The sequence below is a fragment of the Pelodiscus sinensis genome, chromosome 4 (genome assembly GCF_049634645.1).
Source record: "Pelodiscus sinensis isolate JC-2024 chromosome 4, ASM4963464v1, whole genome shotgun sequence".
NCBI classification, from domain to species: Eukaryota; Metazoa; Chordata; order Testudines; family Trionychidae; genus Pelodiscus; species Pelodiscus sinensis.
The window spans coordinates 106,320,142-106,345,852 of record NC_134714.1 but is presented as its reverse complement, the minus strand read 5'-3'; the positions used below and the strand labels follow the sequence as shown (position 1 = coordinate 106,345,852).

The 25,711-nt window shown below is 46.0% G+C and overlaps 1 protein-coding gene and 1 long non-coding RNA gene across 3 annotated transcripts; one reads left to right on the top strand and one right to left on the bottom strand.

Moving 5' to 3' along the window:
* The first annotated feature begins 757 nt into the window (after positions 1-757).
* On the top strand, positions 758-22,619 carry WEE1 (WEE1 G2 checkpoint kinase). The gene is made up of 11 exons (XM_006129311.2): positions 758-1,297; positions 6,509-6,717; positions 7,324-7,390; positions 7,898-8,070; positions 10,474-10,595; positions 12,331-12,477; positions 12,899-12,994; positions 13,088-13,173; positions 14,231-14,401; positions 15,628-15,773; positions 19,952-22,619. Exons 1-11 carry the CDS (start codon positions 758-760, stop codon positions 20,100-20,102), a joined length of 1,908 nt encoding a protein of 635 aa, XP_006129373.2. The 3' UTR covers positions 20,103-22,619.
* LOC142829209 (uncharacterized) lies at positions 8,065-18,628 on the bottom strand. Of its 2 annotated transcripts, none has more exons than XR_012903625.1 (3): positions 18,507-18,628; positions 9,740-9,820; positions 8,065-8,468 (listed from the first exon to the last, which is right to left on the bottom strand). It is a non-coding gene; the product is annotated as an uncharacterized LOC142829209 (long non-coding RNA). The 2 variants fall into 2 exon arrangements; XR_012903624.1 differs by lacking the exon at positions 18,507-18,628 and adding an exon at positions 18,287-18,378.
* Positions 22,620-25,711: the final 3,092 nt, after the last annotated feature.

The window sequence follows — 25,711 nt, the reverse complement described above, 5'->3', positions numbered from 1 at the left end:
CGTTAGTGGCTATCAACAAAAGTGGCATTTGGTTACTTTTGGGGGATGGGGTGTCCCTCGACCTGCTTCCACTTACAATCATTCCACGTGCGCAGAGAGCTGAACCTGGGCAGTGATCTTTAGCCAAAGGGACCCGAGCACTTTTTGGTGTTTGAATTCGGGGCCACGGCGCTTTGCTGGCCGGAGGGATTCGTGCAGGGTGGGTGTTTCTAGCCTCTTCTTTGCAAATCCCACGGGCTCCCTGGAGCAGGGCGCTATTGGCAGACCCCGAACAACCGCACGTACAACCTCTTCTCCAGCAGCCCCGCCATGGAGCGTATCCGCTGCTGTGCACCCGCCGCCCGCCCGCCGGCCGCGCCGTGTTTTCCAGTTAAAGGGGAGGGGTCCCCCTTCAGGCGCAGGGCGGTGAGATGGGAAATGGCGCAGCAGCCAGCCCCTCACACTAGTCAGCACCGCCCCGGCCCCGCCCGTGCCAGCTCGCCATTCGCGCCAAGCGAGCGTGTGACGTGTACCCTGCGTGCCTCTGCCCCGGGCCTCCTTGTTTTCAAACGGAGTGGGCGTGTGTGATTGGCTGCGTCGGGGACACGAGACTAACGGTCGCGGGAAAGCCGCGGAGTCTGAACGGCAAGAGCGGGGCTGCGCCGGGCAGCGCGCCGCTAGCGAGTGGGCGGGCGCGCGCTGTAGTTGCCGCGGTGCGTCTCCCCGGGAGCCGGACCCGTCTACAGAGCTGGGAGCAGCCCGGAGCCCTTGTCCTGCCATGAGCTTCTTCAGCCTGCAGCAGGCCGCGTCCAGGCGCCTCTCGGCCCGGCGGGCGGCCGCCCCGATCCGGCAGAAGTTGCTGTTCTCGGGCGGCAGCAGCGACTGCGAGGAGGAGGACGAGGAGGAGGAGGAAGGGGGCAGCAGCGGCAACAGCACGGGCGAGGACTCGGCCTTCCAGGAGGCGGACTCGCCGCTCTCGGCGGCTCGCACCCCGGGCCGGGGCGAGCCGCCGCCGCTGGAGGAGGAGGAGATGGAACCGGCGGCGTCCGAGCTGCCCGGGGACGAGGGGGACTCGTGGGAGGAGGAGGGCTTCGGCTCGTCTCCGGTCAAGTCGCCTGGCGCCTACTTCATGGCCGGCTCGCCCTCGCCGCCCTTCAAGGGCCGCCGGTGCTGCGGGGAGTCGCCGACGCATTTCCTAGCGGGCGGGTACCGGGTCCGTGGCGAGGAGCTCCGCTCCCCCCTGCCCGAGTGCCCCGGCACCCCGCCCCACAAGACCTTCCGCAAGCTGCGCCTCTTCGACACGCCGCACACGCCCAAGGTGAGGGGCCGGCTCGAAGTGGGACGGGCAGGAGCAGCCCGTGTACGCGCTGGGGCTGCGGGCACAGCTCCCCTTGGTTCGTTCGCTTGGAGGGCGTCTGGGCGCAGCACGTGTGCTCAGTGCGCGAGCACAGAGCGTGGCGCGGCCGGTGCACTGGCTCCCGGACGTGCGGCGTTGCGCCTCGGTTGCTCAAACCCCGGCACTCACAAGGGCTCCGACGCCCTTTGGTGTGGGGAAGATCTGCGGTACCCACCCGATTGTTTGCAATGTCTGCAGGCTGTGGGAGGCGATCATGAGGGGCCTGGCTTTATGGCTCCGCTTCAAGTGTAGTCAGTAGGCAGGCCATAGTCCAGATCCAGACTATCAGGTGCTTTTGGAGGCACTGTGAAATTATATTCACTTAACTTTATTGTAGTTAGGATTGTGAAAAATGTTTCTCGAGAGTCTGCACCTTGACCAAGAAATTTGGATCTTGGAGAAAAAATTGACTTTCCATGTACTACAGTAAGGATCCCTTCAAAATGTGGCCTAGAACAGTGTTTCTCAACCAATGGTATGAGTGCCCTTAGGGTACTCGAGAAGTCTGGGGGGGGGGTTACCTCAATACAACTGAATTTGGAGAGAACTGAAATCTTGTTTTAATTTTTACAGCACTTTATCATTTTTGTAACTTTTACACCCACAAATTTCATCCATGATTAAGTTATACTATGATTAAGTTGTTTAAAAAAATGTGTTGCAATGGTAGGAAAAAATGTTGAGTGCCTGAAAACTGTAGGTACTGGGGGGGGGGGGGGGTTAATGGGTACGTTATAAAAAAGGTTGAGGAACACTTGCCCCAGAGGAGATTACTAAAGGGCCCTTTACTGAAGAGCAATGGCATTGCCATGTACAAAACAAAGGTCAGGAGGTGGTGGGGTTAGGCATTAATTAGATTGGCATTACACTTCCATTTATTTCAAACTTCTTGATCTTGTGCATGGTCTAAACTTACTTATTACAGAGACTAGTTGGGTTATGTGATATCGTTTATTGGACCAACTTCTGTTGGTGAGAAATGATAGTTTTGTTTCCTTCTAAAAGTAAGAAGTGAAAAACAGAAAATGGTGCTTTCCAAACTCTTCCAGTGGCCTCTGGCACTTTATTTAAATACCTTCACCCATAAAGCTGATACAATTTAATAGGGAGTCTAAGCAATAATTTAAATGCCCTCATTCATTCCTCTGCCTGGGATTAAAAACAAAGTTCTAATTTGTGTTTCGTGTGCCACTGCCCTAAAGCAATCGTTACATAAGTTGGTTTCCTTGTAACAAAAGAAGTTGGCATCTTTTGCAAGTCCAGCCCACAAATTGTCCGTTAAGATTATGTAACAGATGAATCTGATCTGTTCAGTACTTTTTCATTCATATTTTAAAGTCGATCAGCCAGTTGTCTTGACGCTATATTGTGTTAACCATCAGAAGTTTTCCAGCCTCACTTTGTTGATCTTAAAATTGTAGTACAGTGAGATTTGTCAACTTGGTTTGATTATTTTGTCTTCATAGAGTATGTATGAGCTCTTAAATGGACCCTTGCTCATCCAACACTGGATTGGAAAAAAGTGCTAAGAACAACAGACATGTTTCCAGTACTACTGATCACTATACTGAATCCATGTTGTTGGGGTTTTTTTTGTTTAAGTGATACTATCAAGTTTTCAATTAAGGTTTTGTTAATTTTATTTGTTTGTTCTATTGGTTTCTCTGCTGCTTGATAGCACTATCCCCCTTGTTTCTATTGCTTTGTGGGTATTTGACCGATGAGCAAAACTTTGTTGGGGGAGAGGTAGAACTTGTAAACCGAGCTGCTGAAATATGATCGTTTCAAAATAATAAGCTGTTTCAAACTGTTCTAAAGCAGTTATTCCCCTGCCAAACTTCCAAACCAGCTCTTGCTGCTTGTGTATATGCAAATCTGAAAACCCAGTTTATTTGGAGACTTACTATATAAGTATGAAAATTGACAGTCTTTTAACTTTCTGTGCTGAAAACTAATTATTTTATTTATATATACACGTGTGTGTGTGTGTGTGTGTGTGTGTAATTATAGGTAAATAGTCTTGATTTATTGATAAAAGCATTTTTCCAAAAGTTCTTTTAATTTGGAAAATGTCCCTCCTAGATGAAATTTGGATATATAATGTATTTACATAAGTCACATTTTCATGCTAAGTGTCAGTGCTTGGTTTGTATGAAATATAACAGGAAACATGCCTAGTGGGTGACACATGTTGTTGAACCCTAATGTATCTAAAAACTTTGAGAGGGTATGTCCAGGCCACTTCTAGGGATTGCAAGTCATGATTGCCAGGACTTCACCCGGAGTTTCTTCTGCTATAATCTGTTCTCTGGTCTTTCATCTTCTAACTACGCATGTAAAAATGTGTTTAAAAATGTAACCATGTGACTGTTAAGTCATAGCGGTTACACACTTTGAGCTTTATACTCCAGAGCCAGCAGCAAAACCTCTATGGGAGTGTGGCTTGCAAGGGTTACGGCTTCACTGCAGGCTTTTCAGCTGTGTAACCTGCAAGGGTGGGGCGGGGCCATGGGCCCACCATGGAGAGCCCCCTCTTCCAATTAACTGGAACACTTCCGGTTAACTGATTAACCATTTATGTCCCTACTAAATGGTTCATTCTGCGAAGTGCCTCTTGGAGTGGGGTTGTGCAGACAGCAGCAGGTCTCCATGCACTACCCATACCTGCAGCAATATTTCCTCTAATCTTTTCCATCCATGTGTGCTCCCCAAAGCATGTGCTCCCCAAAGCATGTGGAAACGTGCACCAATCTAAACTATTATAAAAGGAGAGGTGTCAGTCACACCTTCTATCACAGAGAACATTTTAGAAAACTTGTGAAGTTTCTAGAAAATGCCAGAATGGCAAAGAGAATTGGGAGATGCCATGAGCGGTGGGGCTGGTAGTAAGTCCCTACCCACCATGCTTTGCCTGTCCCTCCATCCTCTGAGCCAATGCCCCCGGGTCTTACCATGCCTGCTCTCCTCTGTGCCATTTGCTTGCCAGGCCCTCCTCGCTGCCGCATCCTCCCATCCCTGCTGCTGCTCAGTCCGCTGCACCGCAGCCGTGGGGCGGGGCTTGGCTAGTAGAAATAAAACCTAGCTCTGGGCCCTCTGCTAATGAGCTGGGTAGCATACGAATCTCTCCTGATCGGCCACACAAGTGCACAGCTCTCAGGGAACACTGCCCTGTAGCTTCCATTGGCTTATTTCCAGCCAATAGGACCTGTGAGGATGGTGCTGAGGATACAGGCTGCACATGGTGGAGACTAGGGGTCTAAAATCCTGTTTGTTTAGTTAAACAACATTTAACTGGTTAACCACTTTAAACAGGATCCCGCAGATGGGGGCTGCCCTGGCTGGGTTGGATCACCCCCAACCTGTGATGCTGACAGGAGGTGGCTTCTGCCAAGCTGAGCCCACTACACCATGGGCCTGGTCAGACTGGAGTGCCCCCAGTGTCCGGCTAGCACTTGGTATTGGTCACATCCCTAGTGGAAATCCGGTGCTTCCTCTCCCCCTAAGGGGCATGCAGAGACAGGCTTGCTAACAGCAGCAAGTGGCTGATGGGAGCAGTGTAGCGGGGTCACAACAGGCCAGAGGCAAGCTTTTGCCAGGCTGTATTTAGAGATGTAAAATCCCATTTAATTGGTTAACCAGTTCAATGTAGTGTTGAACACTGGGCTTAACTGGTTAACTGAATAAAGGGGGAGGGGGCTTTTCCAGGGTGGGGTAGCAGGCAGGGCTGGAGCAGCCCTCTACCCACAGGGGGCTGCAGCTGGTGCACTGGTTGTTCTGTAACCTGTTCACATCCCTACCACATGAGATGCTTTGTCAGCAGTGTTGTGGGGCCACGGTGGCATGCAGGCAGCCAGCCAGCCTGTTTGAGTGCCCTGCAGTGCCTCCAGGTGGAGCTGCCTCTGGGCCTGGGCCAGAGCCTGCACTTTGTACCCTCTTCTGCACCCCAAATCCCTGTCCCAGGTCAGAATCTCTTCCTGTCCCCAGACTCCTTTCCAGATCCTCGTGCTCCCTCCTGCACCCCAGTCCTTTGCCTGGAGCTCCCTCCTGTACCCTAAATCAACACCGCTTCGACTGCAAAAGTCTTGGAGTGGCCTGCAAAAATTGCCTACTCATGTTTCTTCCTTCCAAAATGGGCTTGATGACTATATTTCACTAGTAGCATGTCCTCACCTTCCAGAAATAGGATTGGGATTATGGAGAGAGATTGTTTTAATTTCAGTTTCAGTAGGTGATCTTTCTCCACTGCGAAAACTTTGTTTGAAGTAAATTGTTAGAGTATCTGTGCAAGATTAATTTTTCAATTTTAGAATATTGACACACACACAAAATATATGGGTATCTCTAGTACCCCATCATAGATTTGAACATGAGCACTGGTAATCTTTTCTTTATGTGGACTAACTTTTTTTAAAGAAGGTAAAAGAGTATGAGACTTTATAGGCAAATCATAAGAAGGCTTTATTGTGTTGCCGTGTACCCAAGCCAATAATGTGTGGTAATGTAACTGCACGTCTAAACTACATTCCTTTTTCGAAAGAGGAATGTAAATAAGTCAAATCAAAAGTGCAAATGAAGCGTGGATTTAAGTATCTCACGCTTTGTTTGCATATTCACGTGCAAGCGCTTTTTCGAAAAAGGGTTTTCAAAAGAACCCCGTCTAGATTGCGCTTTCACTTTCGAAAAACCCTTTTTCGAAAAAGAGCTGGCACATGAATATGCAAATGAAGCGCAGGATATTTAAATCCACGCTTCATTTGCACTTCCGATTTGCCCCATTTACATTCCTCTTTCGAAAGAGGAATGTAGTCTAGACATAGCCTTAGTGTTCAGTGGTTCAGCGTGTTTGTTTAGTCATGCTTAATGTTTTTCTACTGAAAGAGAATCATGTTTCACTCTTAGGTATGGCCCTATCCGAACTAAAAAGTAGTTGCTTTTTTTCATCAGACTTAAACACTAAGTTTAAGTCTGATTGTTAGTACTAATGCTTAAGAATTCATAACTAAATATTTAACACTAGCAGCCCTTATTCTAATTTTGTGCTGATTAAGTTGTCATTAGAATGATTTTCTGGAAAACAGTCAAATGTGCCCAGTTATGAGTGTTTAAAGTACTGATTAGCTTTTTTGTTTGTAGAGTTTGCTTTCCAAAGCTCAAGGAATGGGCTCCAGCTCAGTTAAACTCCGGGTAGGATCCCTCTTCATGAATGTGGGGAAGTCAGAAAAACACGATGCTGTTATGAGACGGACGCCTCACGTGAACATTAATCCCTTTACTCCAGACTCGCTGTTCCTTCAGACTTCAGCTGGACAGTGTCGTAGGAGAAAGAGAACTCACTGGAATGAGTGAGTAACTGATACATCTTTATCAAGCTTATTTTAAATCATTTTTAGTTGTAAAAAAGTATTGTAGTGCAAGTTTCCTGGGAAATGTTTTGTTAATTATTACCCTAAAATCAACAAATGCAAAATGTACACTCTGGTTTTAATAGCAATAAGTATCTTCAAAGTGAATAATACCCAGAAATATATTTTCTGTGTGTGGTGGGGTACAGTCGGCTACAGGATCATAATTTGCAGCGAGGTTTTTATAATGTGGAAGATAATATTGGTTGAGACTGGCTATGTGCACTTGGAGGTGAATTATCATATGAACCATAGTGGACTTTAGTTGGAAATTGGAAACCAGCATCTGAGTGATGAGTCAGGTAGTTATCCATGTTATGTCAACACTATTTGATTCTGTTAGATGGGATCCAGACATGGGAAACAATAGGAAAAAATGCACAAGAGAGCAGAATTTTGTAGGTAGGCATTACCTTGTATGATTTCACATTCTTGACTTCGAGTTTGATTTCCCTTGTGTAAATATTGGAACTCTTATTTTCTGGCTCTTGATAGTCTTATATTCACTTATTGAAAAAAGTAGTTTATTATGACTGTAACTTTCAGCTCTTGTGGGGAGGACATGGAAGCAAGTGATGGCGAACTTGAAGATGAAACTATCAGACCTGCAAAGGTAACAGTTATAGTTTTGTGTTTCATTAATACAGGTTGGACCTGCCTTGTCTGGCACCCTTGGGACCTGGTTGGTCCCAAATTAGGGGATTTGCCAGACCAGGGGAGGTCTCTACCCTCCTGGCCTGTGCTAAACTGCTGCTGCCTGCATGTGGTGCTGTTTCTCCTCTGTCTCCCCCTTTCCCCTGCTCCCCAGCTTGCCTTGCTGCTTCCAGGTTGCTCCCAGGGCTGGAGTTCTCTAGCTCACATTGGCTGCCACCGGAGCTCCCTGGCTGCCTTGCTGTTGTGGCCAGATTTTCTCACTGTGTTGCCTGGCTGGCTCCCAGCTGAGTCTCTGGCCCCCCCCTCTATTGCACTCCTGCTCCACGGCCAGACCTGAACTCTGTAGTCCAGGCAGATTTGTGGTTTTGCTGGACCGCAGATGTTGCCAGGCAAGAGTCCCAGTTAAGGGAGGTACAACCTGTAGTATGTTTGCAAACCTAAGTCTTTCCCTCTTTAATTACTGCAGCGGATCACAATAACAGAAAGTAATATGAAGTCACGGTATGAAACAGAATTTCATGAATTAGAGAAGATTGGGTCTGGAGAATTTGGTTCCGTGTTTAAATGTGTAAAGAGGCTTGATGGCTGTATCTATGCTATAAAACGGTCCAAGAAGCCCTTAGCTGGCTCAGTTGATGAGTGAGTATGTGTTTTTTTTTTTTAACTAAAAGATAAATACAAATTGCTTTTTAATTTATTATGAGGTATTCCTGTGTACGCATTAAAATACTTCTAAATTAGAACAAGTTTGCAAGTGTTTGTATGTTTACCAACTAACACTTTAAAATAAAAATCAAACTAATTTTTCATCAGTAAGTCTTTCTGCACAAACGCTACCATAATTTTTGTCTTAACTCTTCTTTTGGTTAAAATTTAAAAGGGAGCCAGATGAAGGGATACACAATTGTATCAGGAGCATTTTCTGAAAATGTTCAATGACGGGCTTGAGAAATGTCAACAATGCTTTGAAAACATAGGCTGAAAGAAGGAGCTACAAATTCACTTTCTAGTTTCTGGTGGTGAAGGCTCAGTTGTTCCTGAAATGGAGCCAAAAGCTTGTATTAATATTTTCCCAGTGGTTAATGTTTTTATAGTACAATATAAGTATACTATTTTAATACTTAAATATTCAATCATTGATATCAATACAAATGCAGCTTCAGATATCTGTAAATTGAAATGAAATCTGTAAATTCAGTAAAAGACATCAGCTTTATTTTTATAATGGCAAAGTGAGTTACTTGTGGAAAAGAAGAGAGTGCTGTTAGGTTGGTTGGTTGATGACAAAGCCAGTATTAACAGATGCATACCTGTTTTTTCAGTCTTAGTGTTAACATGGCTACTGCTTTAATGACATGTGACTACTATATAAAGATCATAGGCACTCCCCGAGTCACATCCAGCTTACATTCACTCACCTGTAGCTTCAGGCAGGGACATCCTTATGATTTATGGGGCCCTATGTAGTACTATTAAACTGGTGCCCCAATTAGGGATGTAAGTGACTAATCAACTCATCTGACTATCCAATAAGCAAAGTTTATTGGATAGTCGACACACTAGTCGACTAATCCAGGGGTGGGCAATAATTTTGGCCAGGGGCCACCCTGGAAAGGTCAGGCCCAGGATGATTCTGGGCTACCCCTCACCCCCAGGCCAATCAGGGCTTGGGAGCAGGGGAGCATGCAAAGCCTCCTCCCAACCTTAGCCCCCTCTCAGCCAGGAGTGCACAGCACTTCTGTGTTCCCCCTGCCCCCAGGCCAATCAGGGGCTGGGGAACTGTGCAAAGCGTCCTTCTCTCTGCGTGAGCATACAACACCTTGAAATGCAGCATGCTCCTCACAGGGAGGGGGGAGGAAACTTTGAGCGGCCCCCAGGCCAATCCGGTTTTGGGGGCGGGGGAACACATGATGTCTCCTCCCACCCCCAGGCCGTAATTGCCCTTTTGCCCACCCCTGGATTAGTCAGTGGAGGAGCCAGCTTAAAAATGGGTTCCCCCTCAGCTCTGTGGAAGGGGCGCAGTGGCGGCATTCCAACATTTCAAAAGCAGAATGCTGTGCTAGTCCTTATCAATTAATCGAATAGTCAATGGAAATCTCATCAACTATTTGAATTGTTACTTAATTAACATTTAACATCCTTAGTCCCAACAGCAGCCAGGGTGGGTGACAGTGTTTTAGAGATGGGATTTTTATAATCTTCAACATGCTAGTGAGATATATTTAAAGCAAATTTTAAACTAAGGTCCTGTAGACCAACATGTAATAAAGTCAGAAACTAACAGTAGATACCTGAGGTTGGCAAATACCTGTTAAATGGCTTCATTTCCACTTGAATGGATCTTTCATGCTTCAGTGATCTGCTGATAGGTCTGGCAGGGTTTTTTGCTCTTTGGAGAAAGCAGAACAACAGAACAGGGATAGGAAGAGGTGGGAGGACATTAAAGACCTAGTGGTACCCCAAATTTTTGGATGATATGCAGAATATGCAGCTGTGTATATGGGTAAAGACAGTCCTGACCTCAGGAGAGCAGGTAAGAGGCACAGGTGGTGGCCAGCAGCACCAGTGCTGGCTGGAGGAGCGGGGGCCATCACGCAATCGTCAGCTGGAGAGAAGCAGCGCTTTGAGAAGGAGACTGCTGCTTCTTTCTGGCTGTGTGGCTGCCCCCTGCTGCTCTGGAGTCTTTTGGCCCACACTCATGCCATTTACCACCTCCTGGTGAACCAGGGCTGGCCGCAGGAGCTGACACAGAGCCCGGTTGGGTGGCAGAGGATGCCCAGAAGGTCCCTTTCAGAATCTTCACCTACTTTCTCCTCCAATTAAACCTGCCCTTCCCCAAGCAGCAGCATTAAAGGTTAAATTAAAAAAAATCCTATTTCTACTATTTTTAATTGCAAATATTAAAGCTACATAGTGGGTTAATCAGGTTCCCCCAGGCTAGCCCCCAAAAGTCTAACTACCAATTATAGCATTGTTTCGAAGGGAAAATGCATTCAGAGTTCCAAGATTATAACTAAACTTTTTTTTTTTTTAAATAACTAGGCAGAATGCTTTAAGAGAAGTCTATGCACACGCAGTTTTGGGGCAGCATTCTCATGTAGTCAGATACTACTCTGCCTGGGCTGAGGATGATCACATGCTTATACAGAATGAGTATTGTAATGGTAAGAAAAATCTGTTACCACTTTCCTTGCTATGAACTATAGGTCTTCTAAAGTTGCATGTGGGACAAAGTAGGTAGATGTTTATTGGGCATTAGTTTGGTATGGATGGCATTGTTTGGTTGTAAGAGATGCTCTTTTTCTTAATGTGGAAGAGATGGAATTATATGTTTGTGCCTAAACTAAAGAAAGTCCCTTTTCCCCATTAATATTTCAATCACTCTTGGTTTAAGGGGCAGATGAAAAACAAGTATGTTGTGGCTTTTCCTCCCACTCTTTTTCCCCCCTTCCTCCATCTTTTACCTTTTTTTAATTGAATAGCCTTGATCAGGATCAGTTAGGTCTAAATCTCACATTTGAAATGACTTTCATTTCAATGAATTGTTCACATTGCCCTTATCAGATGATCTCTTGTATAATATTTTAGCTGCCAGAGAAATTGCAACTTTGGCATCTAATTTTATAAAACAATCTTACAAATTCTGAACTTTCTGTATTGCTTTTCATGTTAATATTGGAAAATGTTGAATTGTAGATAAAGATTTGAGGTATAGTGAATTGTTTTGGGACCATGAGCAATGTTCCCTCTAACTTTTTTCATCTCTGGGTGGATATTTTTCCATCCATGTGCAGACTAAATTTTTTTTTATGTGCACCAAGGCATGTGCCAATGTACATTACAAATAGAAACAAAAACCTAGCTCTAGGCGCTCTACTAATCGTCTGGGTGGCATTTAAATCTTCTGAGTGGCCACACAAGCACACAGCTTAGAGGGAACACTGACCATGAATAAATCACTTAATTGCCGTCTCCCATTTTATAGATTGGCTAGGGGAGAAAATACCCTTATCAACTGACATGATGGTTTAAAAGGTGCTGCAAAGTGTATTAATTTTCCATTTACAACAGTGAATAGTTGTAATAGGAATAGTTCTTTTATTATTTGGCTTAGTGCCAAAAGCTGAAGTATTCCAACTCATCTGATGGAGTGGGTTTTACCAAGAAAACACATGATCCTATATATTTATTTATTTATAAGAAGCCACAGAACGACTCGTTTTTAAAGTTACAGACAAACGTAGCTACTGCTATGAGAGTTTTTACTAAACGTGAAAGAGACAACTTAAAAACTTTGGTAAGACACCACAGAACTTTCCTGATAAAGTCCTTTAGATAATCTATTTTTGTTTGTTATAAACTGACTCCATTTTTTTTTTAATTGGACAGTTGTCCAAGAAAGCACATGCTTAGTTCTCCTTGTTTGAATCTAATACTGTTCCTCTGGTTTGTCTGACCAGCACAGACTAAATCTATATATTTATAGTTTAGTTAGCCTTTTGGTTTTCTTTTTTGCATATCACTATTACCCTCTCTGTAGCCTATGTTCTAATGTAGGCTTTCAATACCAATAATAACTTGGCTATGACTTGCCAAACTCTAATGCTATGGAAATGTGACATGGCCACCAATTCGTGATTGTTTGGAATAGTTTCCTCTCACTTGGGATCATATGGCAATTGCATCTATTGCTTATATTACATTACTTTACATGTATTTTAACATAGAATCTGGTAATAAGAAAAAAGAGGTGTAGCAACGGCCATCTAGCTCTTTCTAGAACATCAGCAGTGCTCAGTGAACTTATAAACCACATTTTGGGAATCTGTATGGGAAACATTTTTTTTGCATAAAACACTTGTGAAAGAAGGTGGCTGACATATTTTCAATTTGTTTTAGGTGGCAGTTTAGCTGATGCCATAAGTGAAAACTATAGAAATATGCGCTATTTTACTGAACCAGAGTTGAAAGATCTACTGCTGCAGGTAGCTCGTGGCTTAAAATATATTCATTCAATGTCACTGGTACATATGGATATAAAGCCTAGTAAGTATATAAACTACTGTACTCTGAAGTTATATTTACAGTTTCTTTAGATGGTTTAGTCTGTCACAAAAATAAGCAGTCAGCCATCCCTTATAACTGTAACTTCTTTGTTGTGTTGGTGTTCAGACCAACAGTGATCAATTTTAAAATCGTCTAGTATAAATAAAATGGTTTAAGTTTATCTTGCAACATTTGTGTAAGACTAAGTTTTCTGATTTGCCAAAAAACTGGCTTCTGCCCCATGAGAGGGTTTCTACTTTAAACCCTCTCATGGGGCAGAAGCCAGTTTTTTGGCAAATCAGAAAACTTAGTCTTAGTCTCTCTCTCTGGTTTGTTTTAGTCCAGGAAATAGTATATAGTGAAACCAGTTAATTTATAAATGTACATTTGGATTTGTGTTCCTTATCGTTCTTCTTTCCAGGTAATATCTTCATATCTAGGACATCAGTTCCAAGTACGACATCAGAAGAAGGTGATGATGATGACTGGTCTTCTGACAAAGTTGTATTTAAAATAGGTAGGGAAAATGCTGCACACTTACAGATCAGAAGATATATTTTTCAGAAACCAAGTGAATTATGTAACTGTTCCCCTTACCTATTTCTTGTAGGTGATCTTGGTCATGTAACTAGAATATCGAGTCCACAAGTAGAGGAAGGAGATAGTCGTTTTCTCGCAAATGAAGTTTTACAAGAGGTAATGGCATTGTTTTGCTAACTAAAGCTAAAATAGATTTTAAAATCTGCATGATGTCTTTATAGGTACTTTTTTATGTAACCACTTCCTCTCTCAAGTTGAAATATCTATTTTAGTTTTGTAAAAAGAGAGGTTTTTTCCCTAACTGGCTCACCTTTTGGAACATGAAAGTACTTTGGAGGTACAGGCAGTCCCCGGGTTACGTACAAGATAGGGACTGTAGGTTTGTTCTTAAGTTGAATCTGTATGTAAGTCGGAACTGGCATCCAGATTCAGCTGCTGCTGAAACTGACCAGCGGCTGACTACAGGAAGCCCGAGGCAGAGTTGGCTCTGCCCCGGGCTTCCTGGAATCAGCCGCTGGTCAGTTTCAGCAGTGGCTGACTTGGGGACGCCTGGGGCAGAGCTGCTGGGGTGCTCCAGTAGTGCCGAGGAGCGGCGCTACTGGACCAACCTAGAAGCACCCCAGCTGCTCTGCCCCAGGTGTCCTGATTCAGCTGCTGCTGAAATTGACCAGCAGCGGCTGAATCAGGACGCCTAGGGTAGAGCAGCTGGGGTGCTGCTGGATTGGTCCAGTAGTGCCGAGAGCGGCGCTGCGGGACCAACCGGCAGCGCCCCATCTGCTCTACCACAGAGGTACTGAGTAAAGCCTGGTCTGCTGGGGGGGGGGGGGGGGGAAGCGCACTAGCTGCGCGCCCCCCCCTCCCCTCAGCAGACCAGGGAGATGTGGGCGGCGGGACCGAGATGCACCGCGGTCCCGCCGCCCCGGACCTCCGTGTCTCCCTGGTCTGCTGGGGCACCCCCAGCAGACCAGGGAGACGCGGAGCAAAGCCGCGGAGGATGCGGGCGGCGGGACCGTGGCGCATCTGGGTGGTCCTGCTGCCCGCGTCCTCCAGGGCGAGAAAAGCCCCGTTCGTAAGTGCGGATCCAACATAAGTTGGATCCGCGTAACCCGGGGACTGCCTGTATCAGTTTCTAAATAAACCAGTCATATGTTCTGTTTCTGTTCCAGTCTAGGTATTCACAGAAAGTGTTTTTGTTTCTTTGCTTTCCTTGCAGAACTATACTCACTTGCCGAAAGCCGATATTTTTGCTCTTGCTCTAACTGTTGTGTGTGCTGCTGGTGCTGAGCCACTTCCGACTAATGGGGACCAATGGCATGAAATTCGACAAGGAAAACTGCCTAGAATACCACAAGTACTTTCTCAAGAATTCTTGGAGTTACTAAAAGTAAGAATTGTTGTATGCAAATGGCTCCTTGCTTACTCTGATGCTATAAGTCAGGAGTGGGGATCTGGCCTGCGAAGACTTCTCTTCTCCCCCTATCCCCACCCTCCCGGGAGTGCAAGGCTGCCACACTCCTGCTTGGCTTCCCACTGCGGAGGAGGGTCCCCTCACAGGATTTAGCCTGTGGGCTAAACCTGGTAGGAAGCCCTGTGTGGCAAAGCCCTCCTTGCAGGCACTGCCCTTGTCATTTCCACTGGCACTGCTTCTGCACCTCCCTCCTTTTCAGACCTCACATTCCCAGCCCACTCCTGAATCCTACATCCTGCCTAGACCCCACAAGTCACTTCCAACTCACTACTGCACCCTAAGTCCCACCTAAAACTCTTATTCTCAGCCCATTCCTGCACCCTATCTTGTTCCCAACCTGCTCCTGTGCACTGAACCTCTCATTTTTGGCCCCAGCGCAGCAGGGGGCACTTATCAAAATCTTCTAGCCCTAGTCTCCCTAGACTCTGGCATAGAGCTTGAAGGTAGTAAAGTAATTTTTTTTTCTTTTTTCCTACTTCTCTTTTGGGGGCCGCATCTGTGAGAGTTTGTCTTCCCCCTTATTGCTTGGGACCAGATCAGTGAGGTTCTCCTTCCCTCTTCTCGTGTGTGGCTCTAGGGATGTAGTCGATTAGTCGCTCCCCACCCTTGCTGCCTCTATCAAAGGCCAGTTCCTCCCAGCACTGTCTCCATGGGAGTCAGGGGAGTAGCAGGGGCTGGGTGTGAGCTAGGATTAAGCTGATTCCCAGCTCGTGCCCATTCCCAGATGCTGTGCCTCTGCTTTTTGAATCCATTAAGAGTCTCTTGGTGCTTAATATGTTTAAAAATCAGAAGTGGGGGGCCAGAGAAGGAACTGATACAAGCCAGGCATTATTGTTCCGGCTCATGCCAGCTCCCCCCGCTGCACTTGAGCTGTTTAAATGTATTAAGATCGTACCAGCTCTTAATACGTTTAAAAGGCAGAGCCACAGCACGGTTAGTTCCCGGGGCTGGGAGCTAATCCCCTCTTCCCCCATGGCTCCCCTGCTTATCGACTAGTCGCTAAGTTGATTAAACTAAATTTAACATCCCTGTGTGGCTCATAACTTTTTTTTTCTGTGGGTTACTGGCACTGGAACCAAAAAAGGTTGCCCACCCCTGCTATAAACAGTGACTATTTTTAAACCTGAATCTTTTTCTTCAAGGTTATGATTAGTCCAGATCCAGAGAGAAGACCTACAGCAGTGGCTCTGAGCAAGCATTCAGTGTTGCTGTCAGCTGCCAAAAAGAGTGCGGAACAACTTCGTATAGAACTGAATGCTGAGAAGTTCAAAAATTCACTCTTGCAAAAGTGAGTGCAAAAGTTCTTTTGGTTATTAGATATTACTCCATTTGTAACTTAAAATAAGGGTACAATTTAATTTTTAGACAAATAAAGATAGGATATAAGAGCACTGTAACTGTACTTGCACTAAACACAAAAGGGCCAAATCATAGAAATCTAAGAACAATAGAACTGTTTGTATAATATCTTTAAAAAAAAAATCCCTAATTGTTCTTGAAACATTTTCTTTGCAATATTCTAATATTGAGAATCAAATAAGACACTGCATTGTTTTTCACAGATGTAAATGTAAAAAACATAAATGGTGAATAACACATTGGACAATTTTTCAATTGCAATAATCAAGGGTTTTTGTAAAACCATGTAACTTAGAAACTCATGTTCCATTGAGGAAGAGTATTAACTTCCTTAATCCCTTTGAATTACCTGTTGAGTCTCTCAGGCAGAAAGGCTACGTCTAGACTGGCATGATTTTCCGCAAATGCTTTTAACGGAAAAGTTTTCCGTTAAAGCATTTGCAGAAAAGCACTTTTTGCGGAAAAGTGTCCATGCCAATCTAGACGCAGTTTTGCGCAAGAAAGCCCTGATCGTCATTTTCACCATCGGGGCTTTTTTGCACAAAACAGTTTTTAGCTGTCTACACTGGCCCTCTTGCGCAAAAACATTTCCGGAAAAGGGCTTTTGCCCGAACGGGAATGTCAAAGCATTTGCGCAAGAAGCACTGATTTTGGACAGTAGAACGTCAGTGCTTTTGCGCAAAATCAAGCGGCCAGTGTAGACAGCAGGCAAGTTTTTGCGCAAAAGCAAATGCTTTTGCGGAAAAACTTGCCAGTCTACATGCAGCCAAGATGAAATAATTGTGGTAGCCATTAGCATTTCAACCTCTTATTTCTTTAATTGTATGTAACGTTGTGTCTAATAGTTAGAAATCTTAAAGTACGGGATGTAGCTAAGTTTCTGTGCATCATTTGTAATTAATATAGTTGCCTTTAGACTATTTTTTTCATGCCTTCCACCATTCCGTCTTGCAGTTTTTCCTTTAGCCTTTGCTATAGCTAGTACAGATAGAGGCAGACTTTGCTGTTTTGGTTACACTCTAGGGATGTGGAAGTGTAAACAGCAATCGATGAGCCTCGCCTCATTAGTTGATGTTCATGGTCAGGGCTCGACAAATCATGTAATCTACTCACTCGTGGCAAGTAGATTACAAGCCAGCACAGCTAGCGCCACGTGATCTGCACATGTGCAGCTTGCAGAACCGCGTAGAACTGCTTGGCGAGCACTGTTCATGGTTACGTGCAGGCTCCTGGTATTCCTGGTGAGCCGGCTTAAAAACCAGGTTCTGGCACGCACCAGCTACTAGGAGCTGTCTGTCACCTATACAGCTGGTACACTGTGGGGAGCCAAGTGCGGCCCTACATGTAACTGCTGTGACTCTTGGCAACAGGAGGGGTGACAGGAGGGGTGACTGATGCTTGAGCCTGCCCCAGGCCACATACCCAAATCCTCTGTCCCCTTCCTGCACCCATATCCCCATCTGCCCTAGTTCACAACCTAAATTGCCATACCCCAATTCCTTGCCTTATGTCACAATCCAACCCCCTGCACCCTAGTCCAGTGCCCCAGGTCACAACTGCCTCCTTCACCCTGCCTCCATCCCAAACCCTGTACCGCCTCCATTAATATCATGGAAGAGTATGGCCCTCGACTACTTTCCAAATTCTTGGAGTGAACCCCTCTCTCCCCCCCATCAAAAATTATTGCCCACCCCAGACTAGTTTGACTACTTGTCCTACGCAACATGACAATTTCTTCTTTCTCATCAGTCTTGCAGCTAACTCCAGAGTATGGAGTCTATATTGGTATATGGAAGGAAAAGGACTTGAATGGCATTCTTGGGCTGACTGTTAGACACGGATGCCATTCTTTTTTTTGGGGGGGGGACAGTTTAGTGAAAATGTTTTGTGGTCTGCATGTTTCTGCAGCAGGTTCAAAGGTAGTTTAACAAGAGTAGCCAGTCTTGAGGATGAAGTCTCTATAGTTAGCACTCTAAAAGTTATTTATTTGTGGACATATTACGGTTAGCTATACTAGCAATTTAACTAACTACCAATGTGTAATTTAACTGGATTGGGGATTGTAAGTGACTAGTCAACTATCTGATGAGCAAAAGCTTATTGGATAGTCAACTAGTCCCTTGACTGGTTGCTTCCCTCAAGGGAGGAGAGGAGGAGTCAGTGCTGGGGGGGGGGGGGGGAAGCTGGCTTTAAAAGCCAGTCTGTTCATCGTCCATTCCTCTCTCTCCCCCACCTCCTGCCGCACCCTCTTCGCGGGAAGCAGGAAGGTAGCATGGACTGGGTGTGAGCTGGGAATTGGCTGATTCCTGGCTCGTGCCCAGTCCCAGAGGCTATACAGGCAGTCCCCGACTTACGTGGATCCGACTTACGTCGGATCCCTAGATACGAACGGGGTGAGGCAACTCCCGCACATGTGCAGCAGCATTCCCGGGGCTCGCTCACCTGGGTCCTAGGATCCTCCTCCTCCTCAGGCCGGCTCCGACTGGGGTCCCGCAGAGCTGCCGGGCAGAGGAAAAGTGCCTCCCCACGCCCGCTGCCCCCGCCCCCCCACCCCCCTGCCAGCAACAGGCTGCCGAACAGACAAAAGCAGCCTCTCTGCCCCTCCTCCCCTCTATACATGCCGGGCTCCCGGAGCGCAGCAGCGTCCCCGGGGCTCGCTCACCTGGGTCCTAGAATCCACCTCCTCCTCCTCTTCGGCCGGCTCCAACTGGCCTCTGCCTGCAGCAGCTGGCCCACAGGGACAGGGATCCCGCAGAGCTGCCGGGCAGAGGAAAAGTGCCCCCCCACGCCCGCTGGGGGCCCCCCCCCCGCGGCCTCGCATCCTGCACGCCTCCCCCCTGCCAGCAACAGGCTGCCCCCTCCCCTGAGCAACAGGCTGCCCAACAGCAGACAAAAGCAGCCTCTCTGCCCCTCCTCCCCCTATACATGCTGGGCTCCCTGGGCAAACAAAGACTCCACCAAAACAAACAAAGTGCTGGCCTCATTGTGTTAGCAAAAAAAGGACCCTCCTCCTAGAACCCTGGGTGGTGTGTGGAAATAAAGCTATTAGCTCAAAGCATGGTGCAGAGCTGTTTGGTATTTGATGAGTTACTCCTTTAGTCCTGAGTTTGTCACAGGGACAGAAATAGATGTGAAATCTTCTGAACAGGGGAACAGACAGCAAAACAAACATTAGAGGGGAGTTAACCTTTCCCTATGCTATCCAAAACTAAAAAAAATGTTTGGCTAGAGTTTCCCCTACAATATGTACCAGTTCCGACTTACATACAAATTCAACTTAAGAACAAACCTACAGTCCCTATCTTGTACGTAACCCGGGGACTGCCTGTACCTCTTCTTTTTTTTAAATACATTAAGAGCCAGCAGGCTCCTATACATTTGAAAATCAGAAGTGCAGTTGTGGGGGGGGGGACCTGACATGAGCCAGGAATCAGCTGGCCCTGCTCACACTGGGTCTTCTCTCCCCTCCCGCCCCCTCTCCTGGCAGTGCTCCAGCTTTTTAAATTTAAATTTAGAAGGCATAGCTGCAGCAGGGTTAACTCCTGGGGCCAGGAACTAACCCTGCTGCAGCTCCCCTGCTTATCAACTAGTCAGTTAGTTGATTAAGCTAAATTTAACATCCCTAAACTGAGATACAAGGGAAAAATTAGATATCTTTATTCTACCTAATTAGCCATCAGTATTATGCGTTACCCTTTTCTATGTTAGTTTAAAGTACTTTATTCCATCAGTAACTGTCATTGGTGACAAACAGTTGTACTGACCACATTAGATAAGTAAAAGACTTAACTAATCTGGGGTTATTCTATTTGAGCATCAACAATATACATGGTTCTGGAACTTACTTGTGCAGGAAGAAACAGGAAGACATGGTGTATAAACTGGATCCTCAGTTTCCCCTGTTACCTCCTGAAATGAGTGGAAGACATCAATGAGGTGGTTCTGCAAATTGCTTTAATGCTGCCTATGCAAATCCTCGTAGGGTGTGGCCTGAGGCTGATCAAGAGACTTAAATTCTGGGTTGTTTGACTCTTTTTGTACATTGAGTATGGTTTGCGTGAAGTCATCCTTGCTATAATGGATGGAATTTCTTAATTTTTCTTTCAGAGAACTGAAGAAGGCACAAATGGCAAAAGCTGCAGCAGAAGAGAGGGCACTGTTCACTGACCGAATGGCAACTAGATCTTCAACACAAAATAGAACATCTCGACTCATTGGAAAGAAAATGAACCGATCAGTTAGTCTTACTATTTACTGAAATAACCATTCCAAAAAAAATTGAGTAAAGACTATGAAATAGAAGTGGATTGAATTTTTGAGGAGTTGAAGGAAGAATTCAGTTTCTCGTTTCTTGCCCAGTCTTCAATCAGTGTCTCTAGTTTTATAGAAATAGCTTCTAGGATTTTAAATTGCAAAATACAGCTAATCAGCTGTATTAACAATTGAGGTATTGGACTCTTACTCTTAATATCTGGTCTATTGAAAATGTTGGATGTTGATCCATAAGCCTTTCAGTTACACTGTTAAATGTTACACCGTCCCAGGGTTAACCACTATAGTGGTGTGCTGCTTTTTAGTGATACTATATTGTAACAAAACAAGTTTTCCCAAGTAATCTTAAAAGGGCTTTATTGAAATGACTGTCCTTGAAACAGGGAAGGATTGCTGAGGAGACTGGTTTAAGGCCATTCAGTATGCCTGGGGTCAGGAGATTTTTTTTATTGTGAATTTTACTTGTCTATTTGACTTGGAGCACTTTGTAGGCATTACTTAAACCATAGATAAATAAGCCTGTGGAAGTATATGCCATGTGAAACTGCTGCTATTTTAGTTTTTGTCCCTTGCTGTAAACTGTAGCATTAAAACAATCATTGTTGTGTTAATAGGCTTTCTGTTAAAACAATTATGTGAAAACTATCTAAGCTGCCTTTAGTGAAAGCAGCATTTTTCTTTGAAGCTAGTGCATTGTAAACTAATGCACCAATTTTATATTTGAACTTTGTATTAGTGTAGTGCAATTGTTGTCTCAGCCATTAATATTTTTGTAATTTTTTTTAATAAAGTTCTCTGAATGTTGGGGTTTTTCCTCTTCTCCCTCCCTTCAGTTTCATGTTTGTATGGCTTTTACATTTTTTTGGAAAACCTGTACATAATTGTGCTGTTTTTAGTGTAAGTATTTTGGCTGTTCTTCAATGTTCATGTACATAACTGTTTGATCTTGCTCATAGTATACTATACTAAACTGCAGTCTGGGATGCCAGAAGACTGCATTGAATCTATTCCAGTGTAAGTTTTGAACCAAATACAATTGGGCTGTCCAATCACTTTTTCTGATACTAGTTAAAAGCTGACCGATATTGCCAAAAATTGAATTTGTATATGACTGGCACATCTCTACTCATTAACTTTGATTTGAACAATGTTCCCCGTTTCTGTTTCACTTATTTGTATTAGTATTTAATTGGAATATTAAAAGTCAAAAGGTTGAGCTTAATACAGTGTCTATTATTTGTTCTGTAGTATATCATAGCTGGTCCTGATGTAGAGGCCTGTTTACCCCAGTGGTCCTACTTCACATATGCTTACCACAGGGGAGGAATACAGCAGTGCTGGTCATCTTTGTTGCCCGTTCTAACATGAGAAACAGCATTGCAAACAGTGCAGCCAGCATGGAGATGGAGAGGCTGAGGTGGCTTTTGCAGCTGTGAAACTGGTCTAAGCAAGAATTACTGAGGTCATTAAGTTTTTAAGAGCTGTTTCTTAGGTAATCTAGTGGGGGTAAGGATAGTTGATTTTAGCTACTGAAAAAAATGAAGAATAATTCAAGCTAATTGGGTTGGTAGGAGTAGGAAGGGTGAGGACAACTCTGAAAGTGCCTTAATTTTAAGGAGTCATGAGTGACCATCTTTACAAACATTTTGTCTATTAGGTGTTTGAGTTAAATGTTAATAAATTCCTACATCTGAGAGCTAATTATGTTTATACAATCAGATTTCACACTCTGGGCAGCTAATGCTTGTATTTATTAGAGATGTTAAAATGCATTTTTTAGTAAACATGTAACCTGAAATTTTCAGTCGTTATGGAGGGGAAGCTGTGCTGGTGCCTCTGATGTAGGGATGTAAGTGACTAGTTGAGTGGTCACTCCTCCCTCCTTTGCTGCCTCTATCAGAGGGGCAGTAAGTGGGGGAAGCAGGAGCTGGTGCTGGGGAGAGGTAACTGCAGATGGCAGGGAAGGCAGAGGCATCTTGACTGCTGCACCTCTCCCTTTGAAATGTACAAAAGCCACAGATTTGATTAATCAAAATTTAACATCTCAACTCTGATACAGAGGCAACAGAATAGGATGGGCAGGCAGCTCCATGTGAGCTGACTTAAAAGTCAGCTTAAAAAGTCCCTGTGCACATAGGGTCCTGCCTGCCCCTTGCCTTTCCTCTTCTCCTCCTCCTCTCCCCCCCCCCCCCCCCCACTCCTGTGCTGCTGCCTCTTGGGGTAGGAGGGAGACTGCTGCATGTAACCATGCACATTAAGTGATAAGCCAGGGTCCTCAGTTAACTGTGTACATGGTTACACTTTCACATCCCTATAATTATGTCTGGATCCTTCTAGGAGGAAAAAGCATACAGAATTTTTGAATTTCTAATGTCAATCTTATCACCGTATTGATCTTTGTAACTTGTCTTTTTATGGCAAAAGCATCTTCATTTTACGGTAAGAAAAGAACCTGCAAATAAAAAAAAAGCATATAGCCCAGATTACATCACTGTTTTTAAACAAACTATAAGTTGTTTTGTATAAAGCTTTGTAAAGAGGCGCACTGATACTGCATTTTAAAACAGAATAGTAAAGTGCATGGAAAATCATTTTTAAAATTAGTGGCTTGTTGCAAGTAAGATAATCTGCAGGGCTCCACAAATTATACCATACCGTGGCGAGTAGATTGTAACCTGGAAGAGCTGGGTTCGGGCGATCTGCGTATGCGCAGATCGCTGGTCAGCGCGGCTGGTGAGCAGGCCTCTCTGCAGTTCGGCGAGCCCTGATTATCTGTAATAGTGTTAGTGCCTCATTAAATAATACAGTTGTTGGAGGGGTGTGCTGTTGGCTGCTTTGTAAATCTTAACTTAGACTTGAACTATTCAGCCAAAAAAATTCACTTAACTCTCTCTCTCTCTCTCTCAATTATTCTTCGAGGAGATGGTTGTTCCCGTGGGTGCTCCATCTTGGGTGCACCAGTGCCAGTGTGCCCAGGGTCAGTAGATTTTTAGTAGCAGTGCCCCTCCAGCTGGCTGTGCAAGCAGAGCACTCCCGTGTGACAGTTGAAATGGTCATCCCACACGCACAGCCGACCGCTGCCTCCGTTCTCGGACTACTGCCGGCTTACATAACAGAACACTTGTGCTCTCCCCTCATAGCTATTAGTTCTTCAAGTGATTGCTCATGTGCATTCCAATATAGGTGCATGCGTGCAGCGTGCATGCGCCATCGGAAGATTTTCCCTCAGCAGTACCTTTAGGGCCACAGTGCTCTGGCCTTGGTGCACGACGGTTCCGCACACCGCGCCTCTCTTGCACCGCACAGAGCCGGACACCGCTCCCAATCACTGGTGCTGCAAAAGAAGAGGCAGCCGAACAGCGGTCAATCCCTGCCTAGGCATGCACCCTACAGTGGTGCACGTGGCGCCAGCAAGCCTGGACCTTCTAGGTTGGGCAGATACTCTTCCCAGTGCAGGGATGTCAGCACTTTGGAGGAGTTCCCGACCCCATCCACACTGGAGGCCTTGGAGATGGTGAGAGTCCTCATGTAGTCATCTCCCTCCCCTCTACCCACCTCAGCGCCCTCCAGGTGGCATGGAGATGTGTGGCACCATTCTTCCCACTCCCACCCCCCAGGCTTCCCGGAGAACCAGTGCCTGAGATCAGACAAGGGCGCACAACTCCTACGGCACCTCCCACAGCACTGGCCACTGAGACAACACTACCGGCCACGGCACTCGACCTGGTGCAGCATCACCGCTCGGCAATACTACTGGCCCACGGGGGCCTGGCACCTACCTCCGTGCGGGACTCCAACACAGCCATGCCGCCTCCTCCTCCACTACCTCGGCACCGGGACAAGCCAGAGTTTGTCCCAGTACATCACACCCCCGTTGGCACCGGCACCACCTTGGTCTGCCTCGGAGTACTCGTCCAACTCCAAGGTGGAATCAGTATGGTCCTCAAGGGGCTCCAGGTCTTGTTCCTAGTGCCATTCCTGCTTCTGGTACCATATCCCTCCACACCTGTACCAGCAACAGTGGGCTCAGCTGGTCCCGGTACCTATGGTACAGCTAACGTGGCCCCCTCAGCTGCTGGGACAATGGCCTTTCTGGACTCCATAGGCTTACCACCAAAATCAGGGCACAAACCCTCCTAGACCAACTTCTGTCTCTTCAGGCCTGCCAGTTCCTCTGGCAGCGATGCCTCTGGTTCGGTCCCCCACATTGGGACATTCATTGCCTCCGGGCCAGTTGTCCCCATGACCAGGGGTGAGCGTGGCTCCAGTGAACCAACCTCCCCCGTCTGTCCATGGCCACCTTGGATGATCCAGAATGCATGGATGCCCCAGTGGGTGATGTGCTGAAGGGTCATAATCCTTTTCCCCGGACGAGGCACTAGCTGACTGCACCTTCCATGCCATCGATGGACACTAGAGCCCTCAGGAACTGCTCCTCCACCTTCCACAAAGTTTGGGAGTAAAAGTGAACAAGGTCTCTGATTTGGATCCCACTGTCAACATCCTGCACGCTGATATTCTGAGGCCCCGCTGATCAATTAAATGGTGGCCAAAATTTCAGCAGCCTTGTGGCAAACTCTGGCAACCATTCCCCCCACTGACAAGCGTATGGAAGGGAGGTACTTGGTCCCCCGGGAGGGTAATGAACACCTCTTCTCCCACTCTCCTCCAGGCTCCTTAGTGGTACAGGCAGTCAACCAAAGGGAGAGGCAAGGACAGCCTGCTGCCACCCCTAAGAACAGGGATGCTAAAAAGACTGACCTGCTGGGTAGAAAGATCTACACAGCTGGGGGCATTCAATACTGCATTGCCAACCAACATGTCCTCTTGTCCTGTTACGCCTACAACACCTGGGTGTCACTGGATACATTCACGGACTTGCTCCCCAGAGACTCACGCTCGGAGTACAAGCCTCTTCAGGAAAAGGGGAGAGTAATTTCCCAAGCGGCTCTCCAGGAAGCTCTCTATGTGGCTGATGCTGCCTCTCAGGTGATGGCCACTGGAGTGGTCCTGTGCTGTAGTTCATGGTTCCAGGGTAGTTCCTGTGCCGTAGTTCATGGCTCCTATGTTTTACTGTGGGCCCGGACCACTACCAATTCACAGTCCTCCCTTGTGGTATTTTGACTGCCCCTCGGGTCTTCACCAAATGCTTGGCAGTGGTGATTGCTGAGCTCAGGAAAAGGGGCAGCCACGTGTTCCCTACCTAGAGAATTGGCTCCAGAGGAAGTCAGAGACTCAGGTAAGAACCCACATCACCATAGTCCCCAGTCTCTTCGAAGACCTGGGCCTCCTGCTAACTGAACAAATTGACTCTTAACTCCCACGCAGGTCATAGAGTTTGTGGGCGCCACTCTACATTCTCTGTCACAAAGGGCCTCCCTACCCATCTTCTGGTTTCTCACAGTACAGACGGCGGTCAGGTCACTCCAGAACGTTTCAGTGACTACCACCCGTACTTGCATGAGCCTATTGGGCCTCATGACCACCTGCACTTATGTAGCGCATGCACCTGCTACAGCTGTGGCTATCGCAAGTCCACAACCTGGTCGTCTACTCTTGGGACAGAGTACTGACAGTCCCCGCCCTGTTCTCCTT